The 19,372-nt window shown below is 44.8% G+C and overlaps 1 protein-coding gene across 5 annotated transcripts in view; it reads left to right on the top strand.

Annotated features, from left to right (window-relative positions):
• The window catches only part of RGL1 (ral guanine nucleotide dissociation stimulator like 1), a 166,990-nt gene that overhangs the window by 131,995 nt on the left and 15,623 nt on the right, over positions 1-19,372 (top strand). For all 5 annotated transcript variants that reach the window (XM_043484577.1, XM_043484581.1, XM_043484578.1 and 2 more), the window contains 5 exons: positions 3,640-3,729; positions 7,525-7,611; positions 10,674-10,706; positions 12,933-13,054; positions 15,999-16,088. In XM_043484577.1, the coding sequence (XP_043340512.1) occupies positions 3,640-3,729; positions 7,525-7,611; positions 10,674-10,706; positions 12,933-13,054; positions 15,999-16,088 (422 nt within the window). The remainder of the gene's footprint in view (positions 1-3,639; positions 3,730-7,524; positions 7,612-10,673; positions 10,707-12,932; positions 13,055-15,998; positions 16,089-19,372) is intronic.

Here is a 19,372-nt window from a genome sequence, read left to right as displayed (position 1 = left end):
AAGGGAACATTTCATGCCAAGATGGGCTCAGTAAAGGACAGAAATGGTATGGACCTAACAGAAACAGAAGATATTAAGAAGAGGTGGCAAGAATACACAGAAGAATTGTACAAAAAAGATCTTCATGACCCAGATAATCATGATGTGTGATCACTCACCTAGAGCCAGACATCCTGGAATATTAAGTCAAGTGGGCCTTAGGAAGCATCACTACGAACAAAGCTAGTGGAGGTGATGGAATTCCAGTTGAACTACTATTTCAAATCCTAAAAGATGATGCTGTGAAAGTGCTGCGCTCAATATGCCAGCAAATTTGGAAAACTCAGCAGTGGCCACAGGACTGGAAAAGGTCAGTTTTCATTCCAATCCCAAAGAAAGGCAATGACAAAGAATGTTCAAACTACCACACAATTGCACTCATCTCACATGCTAGTAAAGTAATGCTCAAAATTCTCCAAGCCAGACTTCAGCAATATGTGAACCATGAACTTCTAGATGTTCAAATTTCTGCTTTATTGACTATACCAAAGCCTTTGACTGTGTGGATCACAATAAACTGTGGAAAATTCTGAAAGAGATGGGAATACCAGACCACCTGACCTGCCTCTTGAGAAATCTGTATGCAGGTCAGGAAGCAACAGTTAGAACTAGACATGGAAAAACAGACTGGTTCCAAATCGGGAAAGGAGTACGTCAAGGCTGTATATTGTCACCCTGCTTATTTAACTTATATGCAGAGTACATCATGAGAAATGCTAGGCTGGATGAACCACAGGCTGGAATCAAGATTGCTGGGAGAAATATCAATAACCTCAGATATGCAGATGATACCACCCTTATGGCAGAAAGTGAAGAAGAACTAAAGAGCCTCTTGATGAAAGTGAAAGAGGAGAGTGAAAAAGTTGACTTAAAGCTCAACATTCAGAAAACTAAGATCATGGCATCTGGTCCAATCACTTCATTGCAAATAGATGGGGAAACAGTGGAAACAGTGGCTGACTTTATTTTTGGGGGGCTCCACAATCACTGCAGATGGTGACTGCAGCCATGAAATTGAAAGACGCTTTCTTCTTGGAAGGAAAGTTATGACCAACCTAGACAGCATATTAAAAGGCAGAGACATTACTTTGCCAACAAGGGTCCATCTAGTCAAGGCTATGGTTTATCCAGTAGTCATGTATGGATGTGAGAGTTGGACCATACAGAAAGCTGAGTGCCAAAGAATTGATGCTTTTGAACTGTGGTGTTGGAGAAGAGTCTTGAGAGTCCCTTGGACAGCAAGGAGATCCAGCCAGTCTATCCTAAAGGAGATCAGTCCTAAGTGTTCATTAGAAGGACTGATGTTGAAGCTGAAACTCCAATACTTTGGCCACCTGATGTGAAGAGCTGACTCATTTGAAAAGACCCTGATGGTGGGAAAGATGAAGGCAGGAGGAGAAGGGGACGACAGAGGATGAGATGGTTAGATGGCATCACTGACTCAATGGACATGTGTTTGGATAAATTCCAGGAGTTGGTGATGGACAGGGAGGCCTGGCGTGCTGCGGTTCATGGGGTCGCAAAGAGTCAGACACGACTGAGTGACTGAACTGAACTGATGGAGAGGAGTCCCCTGCCTATGTAGCACCCGGTCAAAGAGGCCCCTTGAGGCTTAGGAACAGGATGGATGAGGGCCGCTGTCTTCTGCCAAAGATGGTGATAGGCAGTGAGACTCAGGAGAGAAATTTGCACCAGAGAGAGAGAAGGACAGAGGGGGGAAGATACAAGAGGAGAATGGAAGGTTGATGGAGGGCAAGATTTGGAATTCTTCGAAGCATGGTGATAATGGGGATCATGGGACAGGATGGTATTTCCAGATACCTGAGTAGAGCAAAAAACAAGATGACTTTGTCGGAAAGAAGAAGAGTCATCAAGAGAGTAGAAGCAGGAAAAGGAGGCAGAGGAGAGACCCAGAGCGATGCAGTCACAGTGCCCGTGAAGAATCTCGAGAAGTTTCAAGGGATTGGTGTTGTGAGCCTTGCAGGACAAAGGATTAGGGCCGAGGCAGAACACTGACATGGTGGATGTGACACAGAGTGGATTTCTGTTGACACCTCATCCGGGGTAGCTGGCGTCAGTCATCAGTCTTTTTATAGTTACCTAGCCAGGAGTGGAGCCTCACTCTCCTGAAGTCAGGAAATCAGCAAATCTTCCAGCTCCCAGTCCCAGATCTTTCTCCTCCCCACAAGGAGGTTGTCCTCAGTGCTCTTTTAAGCTCCCTCCTACTTCTGTGATTCTCAGGGGTCTCTTAACTTTTCAGAAATCTTTCTCAAGAATTTTAATGCATCTGCGGTAATGTCCATACATTACATGTCTGTCAGTGATTAAGAAAGTGAAAGGGAACCAGGAGGGCCTACTCCCTGGAAAGAAATGGATATTTGCATTCGAGTCAGGAAGAATTGATTTCTCACTCCAAGCAGATTCTCAAGGATTTGAGAGGACTCACAATCACCCAGCAGAGGAAGTGGCACATTTTAGGACACTTTCATTCATCCCCCAGCAAAAACTATAAACAGGAGATCGTTAAACGATACCTCTTCTATTTGTCATTTGTAATAGGGAGACTGACAGTCAGTAAAGAGTCACTATGGATTTTGTCCCTAGGGATGTACCTGGACCCAGGTAAAGGCTGGTGAATGATATAGGATACGGATGCCTCTCTGTTACTGGAAAGGCCAGGTCACTGGAAAAGGTCCCCTTGTAGTCGGACAGTAGTGAAAGGTCACATGCTCTGGTTATATGATAAACCCAGGGAAAACTGACGAAGGGAAACCAGTGTGGAGTTAGGCGCTCCTGAATTGTGAAATCTGCCTTCCATTCATGCAGTTCCTGGAAAATGAGAACTTAACAAGACCCCAAAACCCACAAAACCCAAAGCACTTTATGTTCAGTCAGCAAACTGGAGATTAGTCATTATGTGGAAGAGTTTGTTGTTACAGCAGATGGGAGGAGAGAAAGGGTCGCCATCTGTCCCCAGGCGCCAGGAGGAAGGAATTGATTTTGTAGGCGTTCCAAACCTAAGAGGCAACTTGGAAGGAAGGGTTGAGGGAGAGAAGGGGAAAAAAACATATGAGGGTCTGGCTTTCATAGATCAGCACGGGACTTCCTCAGAAAACTTCCGGTACAAAAGTTTCATTTAGCTAAGAAATACCACAGAAATAGTCTCTTTTCTTTCCCAGGATGCTGGCACATGCCTTTCAGACCAACTTCAAGAAATCACAAAAAGTACAGAGGAAGAGATGTTTGTTTCCAGACATGTGATTACTTGCAGTGAAATTTGGGACATGTAAAAATTGTCTCCATTTCTGGGAATTCCCTGCCTTATATTAATGATTGATTTTATAAAATTGATTGGGGGCTCTTCTTACAAAATAGGGGGAAACAGGATAAGACATGACCAGGCCCTCTCAAGAACAGACCACTTGCCGCAGGTCAGCCAGGTGTTTGCATAAGGCAGTCCAGCGCCTGCTGGAGGCCTCTTCATTTCACACGATGTCCACTAATTGTGTGGAGGCTCTGCCCCAGAAACTAGGTGCCCCTTCCCTTCTTTCCAGCATCTTCTTCCATCTCTCTCCTCTCTTGTGTGTGTCTGTTTCTTAGGAAGGGACCTCAAAATTTGCAAACCTGGACAGCAGCGTGAAAGAAAACCAGAAGCGGACCCAGAGGCGGCTTCAGCTCCAGAAGGACATGGTACGGAAAGCCCTGGGTCTCCCCGAGGGCCAACCAGGGAGCCGCCCCGTGGGGGTGGCGGGGCTCCCGCTTGGCAGCAGAACCTTCCGTCTGCAGGGTGCCCCTGCTCTCAAAAAAGTTCTCGTGCTCTTTACCTCATCTGTCCTCAGCAGCCCTGGGAGGTCTCAAGGCAAGCCGTTTTCACTCCCACTTGACCCCGCAGGAAATAGTTTGGACCAAGAGTCCCAGATCACGTTTGTGTTTTGGAACTTTTTTTTTTTTTCCTGAAAGTGATGGCAAGTCTGTGGCAGGTAGGCTTCTGTCCCCTTTGCTGTCTTATTTTATCCACTCCTGTACTTAGGAGCTTCTGTGAACTGAGACCTCCTGCAGTGCCTACTGTAATCAGCTTTTTTTTGGCCATGCTACACAGCATGCGGGGATCTTAGTTCCCTGACCAGGGATTGAACCTGTGGCCCCTGCATTGGAAACAGAGAGTCTTAACCACTGGACCCCCAGGGAAGTCTCAACTGTTTTCAAAGTCCCAACTTTGAACACACAGTAGCCCCAGGACCTGGTTGTTGGGGAAAGAGTGTCAGCTCCCAGGACTTGGTCCTTGTACTCAGAGATCTTTTCCTTTGTTCCAAACCCTCTAGTCATTTTCTGGATCTCCTCACTGATGCCAGGTACTAACCAAAGCTTTCTAGTTTTTCAGTATTCAAAGGTGCATCATATCTCCTTCCTTAAGAATAAAAGATAACTATTGACATCACTGGCTCTATTTTTAAAACTCTCCTAACTTTGAGCAGAGAAGGTGAAAACCAGAGAGAGCAGACTGGAGACTGACAACTCTAAATAGTTTTGTCCCTACTTGAAGAAGATTTTTCTCCTTCTTCGGAAGGCTGGTCATAAATCAGAAATGTTGTTTTTGAGTGATGGGCCTCTTCTGTAATATAAAGCCTGTAAAACATTCACAGCACTTCAAACTATTTTGATGGTTCAAAGACAAGTTAAAAATAGCTGTTAAGAGAGAGATTATTTTGGTTTAGGATGAGACCTTGTACACATAATGGGAAGGACAAACTGCAGCTGACAGTGAGTTCTTGAAGGACAAAACCTGCCTTGGTGTGAACCTAGCGAAGCAGCTCTGACCGAGGAAACAGCCAGCCACGTGCACATCAGGCCGCCTGGTTTCACCCTGGCGGAGACTTTGTGTTCTTGCTAGAATTTCTGTAAGTGCCTTAATGGACTTTAGGACAAGGTGTGTCCATGGAAGCCCCTTTTTATTTTCTCTTCAAAATAGTGCCTTGGTGGCCTTATGGAGTATAGGAATGATTTCCAAGGAAATTTGGTGAAATTAATATAGTACGCATATACCTGGAGAAGGGAATGGCTACTCACTCCAGTATTCTTGCCTGGAGAATTCCACGGACAGAAGAGCCTGACGGGCTACAGTCCATGGGGTCACAAAGAGTCGGACACAACTGAGTGACTCACACTTCCACACTTTCATATACCTGCAGTGGAATTGCTTCTACCTTTATTTTCGAGGGAAAATTTTTTTTTTTTTTTGGTTGGAGGATAATTGTTTTACAATACTGTGTTAGTTTCTGCTGTACCACACCATGAATCAGCTATGTGTACACTTATATCTCCTCCCTCTTGAGCTCCCTCCCACCCCCCATCCCACCCCTTTAGAGCTTCCCAGCTGGGCTCCCTGTTAACAGCAGCGTCCCCATAGCCATCTGTCTCACACGTGGTACTGTGTGTATGTCAATGCTACTGTCTCGGTTTGTCCCACCCTCTTCTTCCCTGCTGTGTCCACAACTCCGTTCTCTACGTCTAAGTCTCTCTTCCTGCCCTGCAAATAGGGTTCATCAGTACCATTTTTCTAGATTTCATACATGTGAGTTAATATATGATACTTGTTTTTCGCCTTCTGACTTAACTTCACTCGTATGACAGACTCTAGGTTCATCCACATCACCGCAAATTTAAATAAACTTTTAATTTTAGAATTTAGAGAGAAGTTCCAGATAATACATAGAGTTTCTCCAAACCCCTCACCCTTCCACTACCACCCCAGTTAACATCTGTAACCACCTGGCAATACTAGGATGTCGACATGGGCATCCTGGTGCTCACTGAAAGCCAGACTTTTTTTTTATTAGTTGGAGGCTAATTACTTTACAATATTGTGGTGGTTTTTGCCATACATTGATATGAATCAGCCATGGATTTACATGTGTTCCCCATCCCGATCCCCCCTCCCACCTCCCTCCCCATCCCATCCCTCTGGGTCATCCTAGTGCACCAGCCCTGAGCACTTGTCTCATGCATCAAACCTGGACTGGAGATCTGTTTCACAATTGATAATATACATGTTTCAGTGCTCTTCTCTCAGATCATCCCACCCTCGCCTTCTCCCACAGAGTCCAAAAGTCTGTTCTATATATCTGCGACTCTTTTTCTGTCTTGCATATAGGGTTATCGTTACCATCTTTCTAAATTCCATATATATGCGTTAGTATACTGTATTGGTGTTTTTCTTTCTGGCTTACTACACTCTGTATAATGGACTCTATTCGTCTGCTGATGGGCATCTAGGTTGCTTCAATGTCCTGGTAATTATAAACAGCACTGTGATGAACATTGGGGAACACATGTCTCTTTCAGTTCTGTTTTCCTCGGTGTGTATGCCAGGGAGTGGGATTGCTAGGTCATATGGCAGTTCTACTTCCAGTTTTTAAGGAATCTCCACGCTATTCTCCATCGTGGCTGTACTAGTTTGCATTCCCACCAATAGTGTAAGAGGGTTCCCTTTTCTCCCCACCCTCTCCAGCATTTATTGCTTGTAGACTTTTGGGTAGCAGCCATTCTGACTGTGAAAGCCAGACTTGACCAGTTTCCCACCAGCATCATCTTTCTGTTCCAGGATCTAACCCAGGGCGCCCCACTGCATTTAGTTGTCACCCTAGTCCCCTCTGCTCTGTGACAGCTTCTGAGTCTTTCTCGTTGGTCATTACCTCACAGTCTTTAGAAAGACTGTCCTAGTGTCCTTAGAATGTCCTGCGGCCAGGGGTGTCTGTTGTTTTCCTGGTGATTAGACTGAGGTTAAGGGTCTGGAGAGGAGTATCACAGATGTGAAGTGTCTTCTCATCATGTTAAGGAATGAATGGCATCAGTGTGACATTGATGTCACTGGTGATTTTGGCCTTCATCACCTGGTTAAGGTAGCGTTTGGCAAGCTTTCTAGTTTAAAGGTACTGTTTTCCCCTTTCCCTCCTGTTCTCTTCAGAACCGAGTCACCAAGCCACTTTGCAGTAACGCCCCAGCCTCCTGCGGGCACACTCCCCCCGTGGGCCACGGCCACGCCTCGGCCTGGGGAGGCCGTCCTTCCCAGGGCTGTTCTGAACCCCCGGGGGTGTCCACACGCTGTGAGCAAGAGCAGAGCTCCCTCCGACCTTGTGTCGGCGATGTGCAAACCTCAATCCACCTGAACCATCTCCTGCCTTCGAGGCTTGGTTTTCATGATTTTGAAAGTCACCAAGTTACCTTGGTGATGGAGTTCCCAGTCAATTCATAAAGGAATTTTAAATTTTTCATTCATAGAGGTTAGCACTAGTGGCCTTAAGAGAGGCCTTGAATGGTCCTTAAGTACTCTCCAAATGCTGTCAAGGCTCCCCTGGCCGTTCAGAGAGTGCTGCCTCCATCTGCAGATGGGCACCCTGCAGACTGCCGCAGACACAGGGCCCTTGGGGCCGGTGTGGACCAGACTTGCAGTAACGCAGAGACGGTTTTGCTGTGCTTGCTCTTCAGGGTGTGATGCAGGGCACTGTGCCCTACTTGGGCACCTTCCTGACTGACCTAACCATGCTCGACACCGCCCTCCAGGACTACATCGAGGTGAGTTCCGGGCCGGTGGGGCAGCTGCATCTGTGGCCTTCTCACTGGTTGCCCAAGAGAGAAATACGCTCTTGTTCACATCAAGTGGGGCTTCCCAGCTGACACTCTTGTTCACATCAGGTGGGGCTTCCCAGCTGACACTCTTGTTCACATCAAGTGGGGCTTCCCAGCTGGAGCAGGGGGTAAAGAATCTGCCTGCAATGCAGAGGATGTGGGTTCAATCCCTGGGTCGGGAAGATGTCCTGCAGAAGGGAATGCCAACCCAATCCAATATTCTTGCTGGGAAAACCCCATGGACAGAGGAGCCTGGCAGGCTATGGTCCATGGGGTAGTAAAGAGTCAGACGTGACTGAGCGACTGAGTGCGCACACACACACACACACACACACACACACCTGGCGGGCTATGGTCCATGGGGTAGTAAAGAGTCAGACGTGACTGAGCGCGCACACACACACACACACACACACACACACACACCCCTGGCGGGCTATGGTCCATGGGGTAATAAAGAGTCAGACGTGACTGAGCGACTGAGTGCACACACACACACACACACACACACACACACACACACACACACACACACACACACACACACCCCCTGGCGGGCTATGGTCCATGGGGTAATAAAGAGTCAGACGTGACTGAGCGACTGAGTGCACACACACACACACACACACACACACACACACACCCCTGGCGGGCTATGGTCCATGGGGTAATAAAGAGTCAGACGTGACTGAGCGACTGAGTGCACAGCCACACAACACACCCCTGGCGGGCTTGGTCCATGGGGTATAAAGAAGTCAGACGTGACTGAGGCGACTGAGTGCACAACACCACACACACACACACACACACACACACCACACACAACAGCACACACACAACAACACACACACACACACACACAACACACACACCCCTGGCGGGTTGGCGGGCTATGGGTCATGGGTAAATAAAGAGTCAGACGTGACTGAGCGAATTTGAAAAGGGTGGGGGGGCACACACCAACACCACACACACCACACACACACACACACACACACACACACACACACACACACACACACACACACACACCCCCTGGCGGGCTATGGTCCATGGGGTAATAAAGAGTCAGACGTGACTGAGCGACTGAGTGCACACACACACACACACACACACACACACACACACCCCTGGCGGGCTATGGTCCATGGGGTAATAAAGAGTCAGACGTGACTGAGCGACTGAGTGCACACACACACACACACACACACACACACACACACACACACACACACACACACACACACACCCCTGGCGGGCTATGGTCCATGGGGTAATAAAGAGTCAGACGTGACTGAGCGACTGAGTGCACACACACACACACACACACACACACACAACCACATTATATTGTCTCCACACACACCACTACACACACACACACACACACACACACACACACACACACACACACCCCTGGCGGGCTATGGTCCATGGGGTAATGAAGAGTCAGACGTGACTGAGCGACTGAGTGCACACACACACACACACCTGGCGGGCTATGGTCCATGGGGTAGTAAAGAGTCAGACGTGACTGAGCGACTGAGTGCACACACACACACACACACACACACACACACACACACACACACACACACACACACACACACACACACACACACCCAACTGAGGGCTTTTCATGAACATGGCGTTGTGCTAGATGCCACAAGTTACACAAAGCTGAGTGACTCCAGCAGTGCCTCACAATCTCGTGGAAGGTGTATGTCAAAGCAGGCAGTGATGGATGGAAATAGTAAGAACTCAAACAGAAATGAAGTGGGAGAAGAGGGGAAGCCTCGACTGATTCCTTAGGCACAGAGGTCGTGGCTTGGCATTATGAAGGAGTGGGTTGGAGCATTGTCAGTGTTTTATCAAAAGGGAAGTCACTTCTATGTAACATCATTAACAGAGTTAAGTTTCAATTCTCCAGCCCTGCCAGCTTCTAGTCTCAGTGGGCTGAATTTAACTTTTTGATCATTGGTCGCTCCAATGATTTTAAAAGTTAAAAGTCAAATCCTGCCCAGTGTTGGGTAGGACTTTGGCAGGTGGAGCTGAGGGAATAATATGCCCTCACGTTCTACCTGCTGGGATAGGAAGTCAGTCAAATTCATGGGTTTCCATGTATCCTTTTTTGTTTCATATTATTACCTTCCCTCTCTCTCTTTTTCTCAAAACGGGAAATGAAGCCTAGAAAAACCAGCTACTCCTTAGTAACAGTAATAGAATATTGCATGGAGAAGAGATTTGATATGTGAAATGAAACTTAAGGATTTCTCGTATATTTCTTTATCTCACATTCCTGGTTATCACTTTCAGTCAGCCGGCGTTTTACTCTATCATAGTTAGGAGTAGCAGTTATCTTGCAAATTCCCACCTCCAAGTTCGTTATAAATGTGGACATGCTCACTCAGAGAGCAGTGTTCCACATTTATTCACGTCCTCTGCCTCAGCTTATCTCAGGAAACACTATCAGAGTTAGGGGAATTTGGGGGTAGTGACCAATGCTTTAAAAGTTAAATTCAGCCTATGAGAAGAGGAGCTGGGGGGCTGGAGAACTGAAACTTAGCTTCGGTGATGAGGTTATGTAGAAGTGAGTTCCTTTTTGATAAAACATTGACACTTTGGTTTCTAGTATGAGTCAATGACCATCTATTTTTGTTGCTTTTGGCCAAGAAAAAAAAAAGTGTAATGGAACATTTACCCAAGCTTTTGTCTTTACTGGCTCTGCAAGTATATTTGGATCCTGTGTTGTTACTCTTTTGTCATTACATTTTAGTTTGTTTCAGGCATTGTAAGAGAAGGCTGTCAGCCTATATCTTGTCCTATGATAAAGAAATGTTTTTCTTTAAGCAAATGATGCGTCTCTTCTTCCAAAGTAGCCATAATTACTGTCATGAATAATTGTGACTTTATTGTCCCTTTGATCTACTTTAACAAAAATCTAGAACAAAGAGAGCTATGTTTCAAAGTAGCTTGGTTTGTCATTCTTTTCAAAAAATTTCTTTCAGGGTGGACTGATAAACTTTGAGAAGAGGAGAAGGGTAAGTAGGAGTCTTGGCTGTGGTTTTCCATTTTACTTCATCGGGGCATGAAAAAAAAATGGAGAAGTGGAGACTTAAGTTTGTTGTTGAGGCAGAAAAAAAATAACACGTATTGAAAATTTATCATATATCATTGTACTTGGCATGCTCTTATGCCTTATTGCCCAAGAGCCCTTGTGAGGTAGGTTTTATCATTCTCAGTTCAAGGGTGAAGAAACCAGGACTCTGATGAAGTAACTTGACCAGAGTCACCTGGTGGCACACCCAGGGTTCAAATCCTGTCCTGTTTCTCCTGAACACACATTTCTTCCTTTACCCCCTCACCATCATCATCTTTACAATCAGCCTCAGCAATAACAGACTTATCTCATTAAGAAGAAAGTGTTTCATAAGAGTATATGATATAGAAGGGTTACTAAAGATGGTTAACTCTGGTAGGCCTATTAGAGGAAAGGAAATGGTTTTCATTGTTGCATTTGGATAATTATTCTTTTCCTTTCCTATCAGCATAGGAAGGGGCGTTCAATATCAATTTGAATTTTTCTGTGGAAAGTAGAATAGTTCTGTACAAAGAGAGAGAAAACAGAGCTTTGGAAATTTGCTATGGTTTTAGTGTTAAAATGGTATATTTAAACAGTCCCAAGGAAGATGAGTGAGCAAAATAATAACATCATCCCATGGAACACTCATTGTTCTTTACTTATTCACTCATTCTTTCATCCCACAAGCGTTTCTTGCAGACCTAACACTGGATGGGAAAGTGGGATAGGTTTAGGGATTGCATCAGAAAAAGCCCAGAGCTCCCTGCCCTCATGAAGTTACAGTAAGGGAGGTAGGTAGGCAAACAGGCAGTTATCATGCAGCCTGATAAGGGCTCATGAGCAGAAGTAGTGGGTATTAGAGGACCATGTAAGAGGGGCATTTGTCCCCAGACTGTGGGGTCGGAGAAACTTCCAGGAAGAAATGACATTGCAGTTAAAACCAAAGTTTCGGGAGCTAAGCAGGCTGAACTCATAAGTAACAAGAGATAAACACCACCTGAGACAAATGTATGTCTTCTGTCCCTGGTAGCATATGATGATGAATGCTCCTTGTGGATGCTGAGGCCAAGGTGGGGGTCACTGCATGGGAAGTTGACACCTGTGGAATCTGCCAGTTGTTGAACTGCTTCTGTCTTGTGACCATCAAAACCAATTCAGTTACTGCCTCCACAGTTACCCATCTTTGTCCTTTCTCTTCAGAATAACCCTAGAGGGGAATCTCTTTCATTTTAAGACTAACATGTTAAACTTTTGAAAAGTTTGAGTATAAAACCTAAAGTTAAAGCATATACTCATTGCTGACTTTAAAAAAAATCTTTATTGAAACATCTAAAGAAGGATAAATAATTTTGGACATAACTGTATACTTGCTTCTTTTATGAGCTTTAAAAGACTGAGTTAAATGATTTACTAGAGTAGTAAAACCCCAAGGATTCAGGAAATCTAAACATTGAAGTTTATGAGGTTCTGGCCTGTTTAGATATTCAGCCCTACCAAAACTTACTTATTGAGGGCATAAGGGTTGAAGAAGATGGGAATGGAGAACTTGGGAGCTTCCTGACTCAGAGTAATTTTTTTCTTTTATATTTTAGAAAGTAGAATTTAAAAATACATTTTAGAAAGATTCAGCCTTAAAAAATAAGTTTTCTGTCCCAAGAATGGAAATGGAAAAGAGAAATAGGAAGTCACTATGATTTCAGGTCATACCTGGTATGGGTCACCTTGGGAACTTGTTTTATTCATGTAAAAGGCTTTTTCAAAAAGGAAGAGTACAAAGCATAGACAAAAGCCAGTGAGTCAGAATTCAAATGTGTGAGTTATTCACCTGTTTTATTTCTAAGGCAGGCAGTTCTTTATAAGCTTCCTCGATGACTTTGTCCATTGTTTATCCTACTGCAGTATGTTTTCATGTAGAGAAGATGTATATTTCGTTGGCTTTTTAGTTCACTCTTTGGTGCTCTGAGGGATTCCCTGGTGGCTCAGACGGTAAAGAGTCTGCCTGCAATGCAGGAGACCTGGGTTTGATCCTTGGGTCGGGACGATCCCCTGGAGAAGGAAATGGCAACCCACCCCAGTATTCTTGCCTGGAAAATCTCATGGACAGAGAAGAATGGTGGGCTACAGTCCACAGGATCACAAAGAGTCTGACACGACTGAGCGACTTCACTTTTACTTTCTGCTTTAGGAATTTGAAGTGATTGCCCAGATCAAGCTCTTACAGTCTGCCTGCAACAGCTATTGCATGAGCCCAGACCCGAAGTTCATCCAGTGGTTCCAGAGGCAGCAGCTCCTAACAGAGGAGGAGAGGTAGGCAGACACATTGTCCTTAGGGGTGGAGCTGCAGTGCTGGTCAGAGGAATACCGCATCTGGTTACTCACTTGGCCATTTATTCAACAGCTCTTTAGCAAGCAGCAACAAGGTTTTCAAAGGATAATGGTGTAGCAGAAAAAACTGAACTGCCAGCATCAGAAAATGTGCTTTCAGATTCTTGTACTGTACCATTCATTTATCTTTGTCACCTTGAACAAGTCACTGATTCTTCCCGATCTTCAGGATGCTTATCTGTAAGATGTCTGTTTGAGAGGATTAAATGTAATCTTCTTTGAGACAGCATCATTGCCATCACTATTAGTCACTATTGGTAATTGGTACTAGCTTTGAGGGAGCGTTCAAGGGGGCAGGAGAAACAGACTCATGAAGAATTGAAATACTGCAATGGGTAATTGAAGTGCTGCAGGACCCACTTGGCCAAGGATGGGGGAAATGGGGAAGAGCTCATAAAGGCATTAACTTCTGGGCTAGGCTGTGGAGGAAAGAAAAGATTTCTCCAGGAGAACTGGAGAAGAACATTCCAGACAGAAGAATGTGAGCAAAGGTCGGGTGGCCTGACAAACTTGATGTTTGGAAGAATGGTTAGAACACTGGTGTGTCTGGTTCATGAGTGGACAGGTTTCAAAACAGAGGTTGATGAGCTTGGAGAGTACACTAACTGCTGTGCCTTGAATGTTGACCCATCAAAGATATGTAGCTTTACCCTATAGTTCAAAGGATTAGAGTTCACAGGCCTTATCCAGCCTACCAGCTGTTTTCACATACTTAAATGGTTGAAAAAGAAACAACGGAAGAGGACTATTGTGTCATGGGATAGTTATTTGAAATTGAAATTTTAGTATCCATTGATAAAGTTATAAGGGCTTCCCCGGTGGCTAAGTGGTAAAGAATCCTCCTGCCAATGCAGGAGACACAGGAGATGTGGGTTCGATCCCTGGGTTGTGAAGATCTCCTGGAGGAGGAAATGGCAACCCACTCTCATATTCTTGCCAGGGAAATCCCATGGACAGAGGGGCCTGGCAGGCTACAATCCATGGGGTCACAAAAGAGTCAGACACAACTGAGTGACTGAGCACACACACACAATAAAGTTGTATTGGAACACAGCCCATTCATTTCCCTCTTATTTATGGTTGCTTTCATGCTTTCAAGGCAGAGTTGAATCGTTGCAACAGTTACCACATGGCCTGCAAAGCCTAAAATACTTAATATCTCGTCCTGTACAGAAAACATTTTCTGACCCCTGCTGTAGAAGAGGGGATTTCCTTGAAAGTTTCTCATCAGGGAAGGTGAAGTGGACTGCAAAACAAAGTATTTTGCCAATGAGGAAACTGAGGTTTAGAGAAGGGCTGTAATTTGCCAGAGATAGACTTCAGATTCAAAGTCAGGTCTTCCTGACTTTACAACCTAAGCTCTGAAGGTGGTTGCACAATGTTATGTAGATCCTGTAAACTCCATAAGCATGCTTCCTCATTTGATACGCAGATGTTTTCTGAGGTCCTTGGTAATGGAATGGATTGGTCCTGTTATATTAAAACCTTTGATTAAAAGGAAAAAAAAGCTCTTTGATTCAGAGTACTCATCAGTTAATGCAAGTTTTATCTTTGCTATGTATTGAATAGAAAACAAAACATTGCCTCTTTCTATGTTTTCTGGTCTGATGATCAGTATATATGAACTTCGTCTCTGTGCATCATATTCACGTATGGAACATTCACACCATGGCCAGTGATTTGAATCAGAAAGTTCAGGGTCAGAATATCAGCTGTGGAACTGACTTTTTAATGATTAAAGGAATCTCGTTAAACATATCCTATTTTTTTTTCCTTGTGATTTATAAAAGCCCTGTGTCTAAAGTTACTATTTGAATAATGCCTATATCAATGAATACTTCTGCTTGACCAACTACCTGGCTACATCTCTAGGTTTAAAAAAGTACACAATATTGGCAACTTATCAAGCTAATATTTACCACTTACCTTCTTCACCTGAACTTCCCAGGTGGTGCCCAGGTAAAGAACCCCCCTGCCAATGCAGGAGACGTAAGAGGACGCAGGTTTGACCCCTGGGTTGGGAAGATCCCCTGGAGGAGGGCACAGCAACCCACTCCAGTATTCTTCCATGGAGAATTCCATGGGCAGAGGACCCTGGCAGGCTATGGTCCATAGGGTTGCAAGAGTTGGACATGACTGAAGCGATTTAGCATGCACGCATGCTTCTTCACCTACCCAGAACCAAGTACATCTCCTAACTAGAGCTACGAGCTTTCCTAAGAGACATTTCAAGGCAGATGTACATTCTTCTTGTGCTTATGGAAGTTATATCTGCCTGGCATATAGATGTCTGAATCTGGAGCATTTTTAACTTGGCAATTAGAAATGATATTTATATATTTGTTATCAATAATATAATTACCTATGTCTATTTATTGAAGATTAGATCATTTACAAATGTCTCTTTCATTTCCTATAGATAAACAGTAAGTTGAGTATATACACACACATACACACGTGTGGGCGCACACACACACAGACACACAAGGTAATGGGAGGTTGCTGCTAATGGGAGAAGAAGTGATTCTTTCCCTGGCCCAACCGTAGGCTGAGAACAATCAGGGAAACAAAAGGAGTCAGCTTGTGATGCAGCCAGAACCAGCAAATCCATGTGTTTTGAGTCGTGTAGAACTAAACAGCCTCAACCTGTATACCAGTGGGCATTTGAGGGAAGGAGGCATAGATGTCAATTTGTAAAATCTGGTTGTTAAGTCAGTACCCTCTGACCTTTGTCATAGAACAACATAGTCCATATCTTGACTTTGAACAGTCAGAGCCTTCCTCTCAAAGGAAGCCAGTGAATCGTGTGGATTTAAATCTGTTCACTTCCCAAGCTCTGTCCTCACAGGCCCCCCTCTCTCCCCAGCTACGCCCTCTCCTGTGAGATCGAAGCGGCTGCCGATGCCAGCGCCACGTCACCCAAGCCTCGGAAGAGCATGGTGAAGAGGCTCAGCCTGTGAGTACCACGCTGGGGCCCTGGGCCCAACAGGGTCCCATCAGAGTGGGAGCAGGGAGGACATTCAACAAAGTTCCCCTGAGCCCGTTCACTCACTCGTTAAATCGTTAATCTGTCTGTCACGACTTCAGTACATTTCCTCGATCCATTCTTCCCCACTGTTCTCTCTGGCCTGAACCACATCAGACCCTGCTGGACCGCACTCCAGCAAGATCCTTACTGACTTCTGGCCCCACCCTTGCTCCAACAGTTGTATTTCCCACCCAGTAGTCTGGTAGTGTGTTTAAATGTACCCCAGATTGTATCACTTCCTTGCTTTAAAATGTCTACTGGTCTTGTTTTAAGGTAGCACCTGAATTCCTTATCCTGTTTCACTAGGCGAGCGTGATCTTCCCCAGTCTTCTGGCCACCTTTCTCTATATGGAATCCCCCCTTGTTCACCACGATCCAGCCTCACCCATCCCCCAGCCCTCCTTTAGCCTCCCCAGGCTCCGTGCACACTAGATGCACCAGGTGTTTGCACTAGATGTTCCCGTGACCTGGCACGTGTCCTCCTCGGGACTCGGTCCCTCAGATGCTGGCACCAGCATTACCTCCTTAGGGAGCATCTTGTCTGATGCTGCCATCTGCCCAGCTCACTCCCAGCCATGCCTGTTGTCTCCTCCAGTAGAACGGAAGCCACCTGAGAGCAGGAACCTTCTCCATCGTACTCGTGGCTGTTTGTCCAGCTCAGGGCCAGGCGCAGCTAACTTCATCATGCCTGTCTCCCTCTCAGTACAATCCAAAGTCTTCACAGTGGCTCTCAAGCCCCTTCAGGACCTGAAGTATCATCCCAGCCCTGTCCACTTGTCTCACCCCGTCTGTCCTCACTTTTTCCCTCACTCTGCACCGCAGCACCTCCCAGGCTGCCCTGAGCACACGACGCACACCCATTTTTATTTGCTGTTTCTTCTGCTTAGAACACTGTTCCCCAGATAGCTCAGTCCCTCACTTACTCCAAATCTTTGTTGAAGTGAGCCTTCCCTGACCACCTTATATAAAACTATATAAAACTATAACCACGTTACCTGCCCTTGGCATGCTCTCTCACCATCACCCACTTTGAATTTCTCCACTGCATTTACCTCCAGTTGACATGCTGTATTTGGATGTATCTGTTTATGAAACAGAAGGCAAACTCTATGACGGCAGACATTTATGTCTGTTTTTGGTTCATTGTTAACCCCAGAAATTGGTGTCCAACACATAGTAGGTGAATAATAAAAGTTTATTGAATGAACAGATTGAGTCATGTGCCAACACTGTTCTGAGAACAATATATGTATTTCTCATCTGATCCATAAAATAACCTACTAGGTTCTACTATTATGCCAGTTTATTTTTGGCTGTGCCACGAGGCATGTAGAACTTTAGTTCCCCAACCAGGGATCGAACCTGCACCCCCTGCATTGGAAGCATGGCATCCTAACCACTGGACTGCCAGGGAAGTCCTGATAACCAGTTTTATTAAACCAGGAAAGTAAGGCACAGACAGGGTTAATAGTATGCTAGTTATTGTCCGATCTGGGCTCAAATCCAAGATTTGGCTCTAGAGCCAGGGTTATAACCCTTTTACTATCTGCCTAGTGGCAAAATACCTTCTGGAGGAAGAGGAGAAGGAAATAGAAGTGGAGGAGGGGAGAAGGTGGGGGGGGGGAGGAAGAAAAGGTGGAGAGAAAGAGTGAGGAGAAAGGAAGGGAAGGAAGAGAGATGTCACTATATTTAGACCCTGTGCTTTGAATGTGGCAGTTTTTTGGAAGAGTGTTAAGAGGACCTAGTCTCTGTCTTAACGTTGATCTCATAGACATTAAACTCTGAAAGACATTAATTAGACCAATGGATCTAATGACGGCTAGAGAGACTAGTTCAAGAAAAGAAGGGTTATCATTTGGTTAACAGATTTGTCCTTCCCTTCTGAAGGTGTATACCTGTGTCTGATCCTTTCACTGACACAATCTGTGTTGGCCAGGAGTTTCGCTCTTCCCCCCACAAAGCCTCAGTAGTGCTTGAAGGTCCAAGAAAGGAAGCAACGTGGAAAACGGGGCAAGAGGTGGTGGGATGGAGTTGAGACAGAGCAAAGATATGCTTTTTAGGTCTTGGAATTTAAGCTTCTAATTCTTCAAATTATTTAATAAAAAAAAAATCAAGCCTGTCCTCATTGTTTCTCCTCTTGTTATTTTACATAGAATATGTTAGTCGCTCAGCAATGTCCAGCTCTTTGTGACTGCATGGACTGTACCCCAACAGGCTCCTCTGTCCATGGGATTTCCCAGGCAAGAATGCTGGAGTGGGTAGCCATTCTCTTCTCCAGGGGACGTTCCAGATATAGTCAGTGCTTATTTGGGTTTGGACCCATTTGCTAGTTTCTTCACATACCATTCCTTCTTGCATCTTACACCTTCCTTCCTGTTGTTTATTGATGGTAAATAGTCATTGTCTGAGAAAGTCTTTGTTTTGCCCTCACTCTTGGAGTCATGTGGTATAGAATTTCAAGGATGACGGTTATTTTCCTGCAGCATTTCAAAGCTATTATTCCATATCATCGGACCTCTGTTGTTGCTTTTGAGATGTCTGCTGTGTGTTTAATTTTTGTTTTTGTGTATTATGCCCCCTGCCCTGTTGCTTTTAAGAATTTCTTTTGTCTTAAAAAAAAAAAAAAAAGAATTTCTTTTGTCTTTAACACACCACTGTGCAGGTTAAGTGAGGATTTCGTCTTATTTATCCTATTCTGGGTGTTCTTCCTGGATCTGAGGATTCGTGTGTCCCGTTAGTTCTGGAACCTCTTCAGACTCTCCAGACATGGTGTCTTTTCCATTCTCTCATTTGTCTTCTTCTGGGACTCTCCTCACATACATTGCAGGCATCTCTTCCATTCTCTGTGTCTTGTAACCTCTTTTGTTATTCATGTCTTTATATTTTGATGCTGATCTCTGAAGATTTTCTTCAGACCTGTCATATAGTTGGCAGTTTTTCTTTTCAATGTTTGTTTAATCCTTCCACTGAGTTTTTAAATTTAAATCACTACCTTTTTGTCAGAGTGCCTTGCTCTTAACCACTGTTTCAGTTTCTTCTCATATGTTTTTAATGTTTTTCAATGTATTTGTTTTATAGCTTGGCTCGTGGTAGACACTCTAATTATTGAATGAATGAATGAATAAATTATTAGTTTGTTTCTGACAGTTTTTATAATCTAAAGTTCTCAGGAGTCTAGACTTGCTGTTTTGGGACTTCCCTGGTGGTCCCGT

This window comes from Cervus canadensis, chromosome 13, assembly GCF_019320065.1.
Source record: "Cervus canadensis isolate Bull #8, Minnesota chromosome 13, ASM1932006v1, whole genome shotgun sequence".
Taxonomy (NCBI): Eukaryota; Metazoa; Chordata; class Mammalia; order Artiodactyla; family Cervidae; genus Cervus; species Cervus canadensis.
Note: the sequence above shows the minus strand (reverse complement) of the source record. Positions and strands in the feature narration are given on the sequence as shown.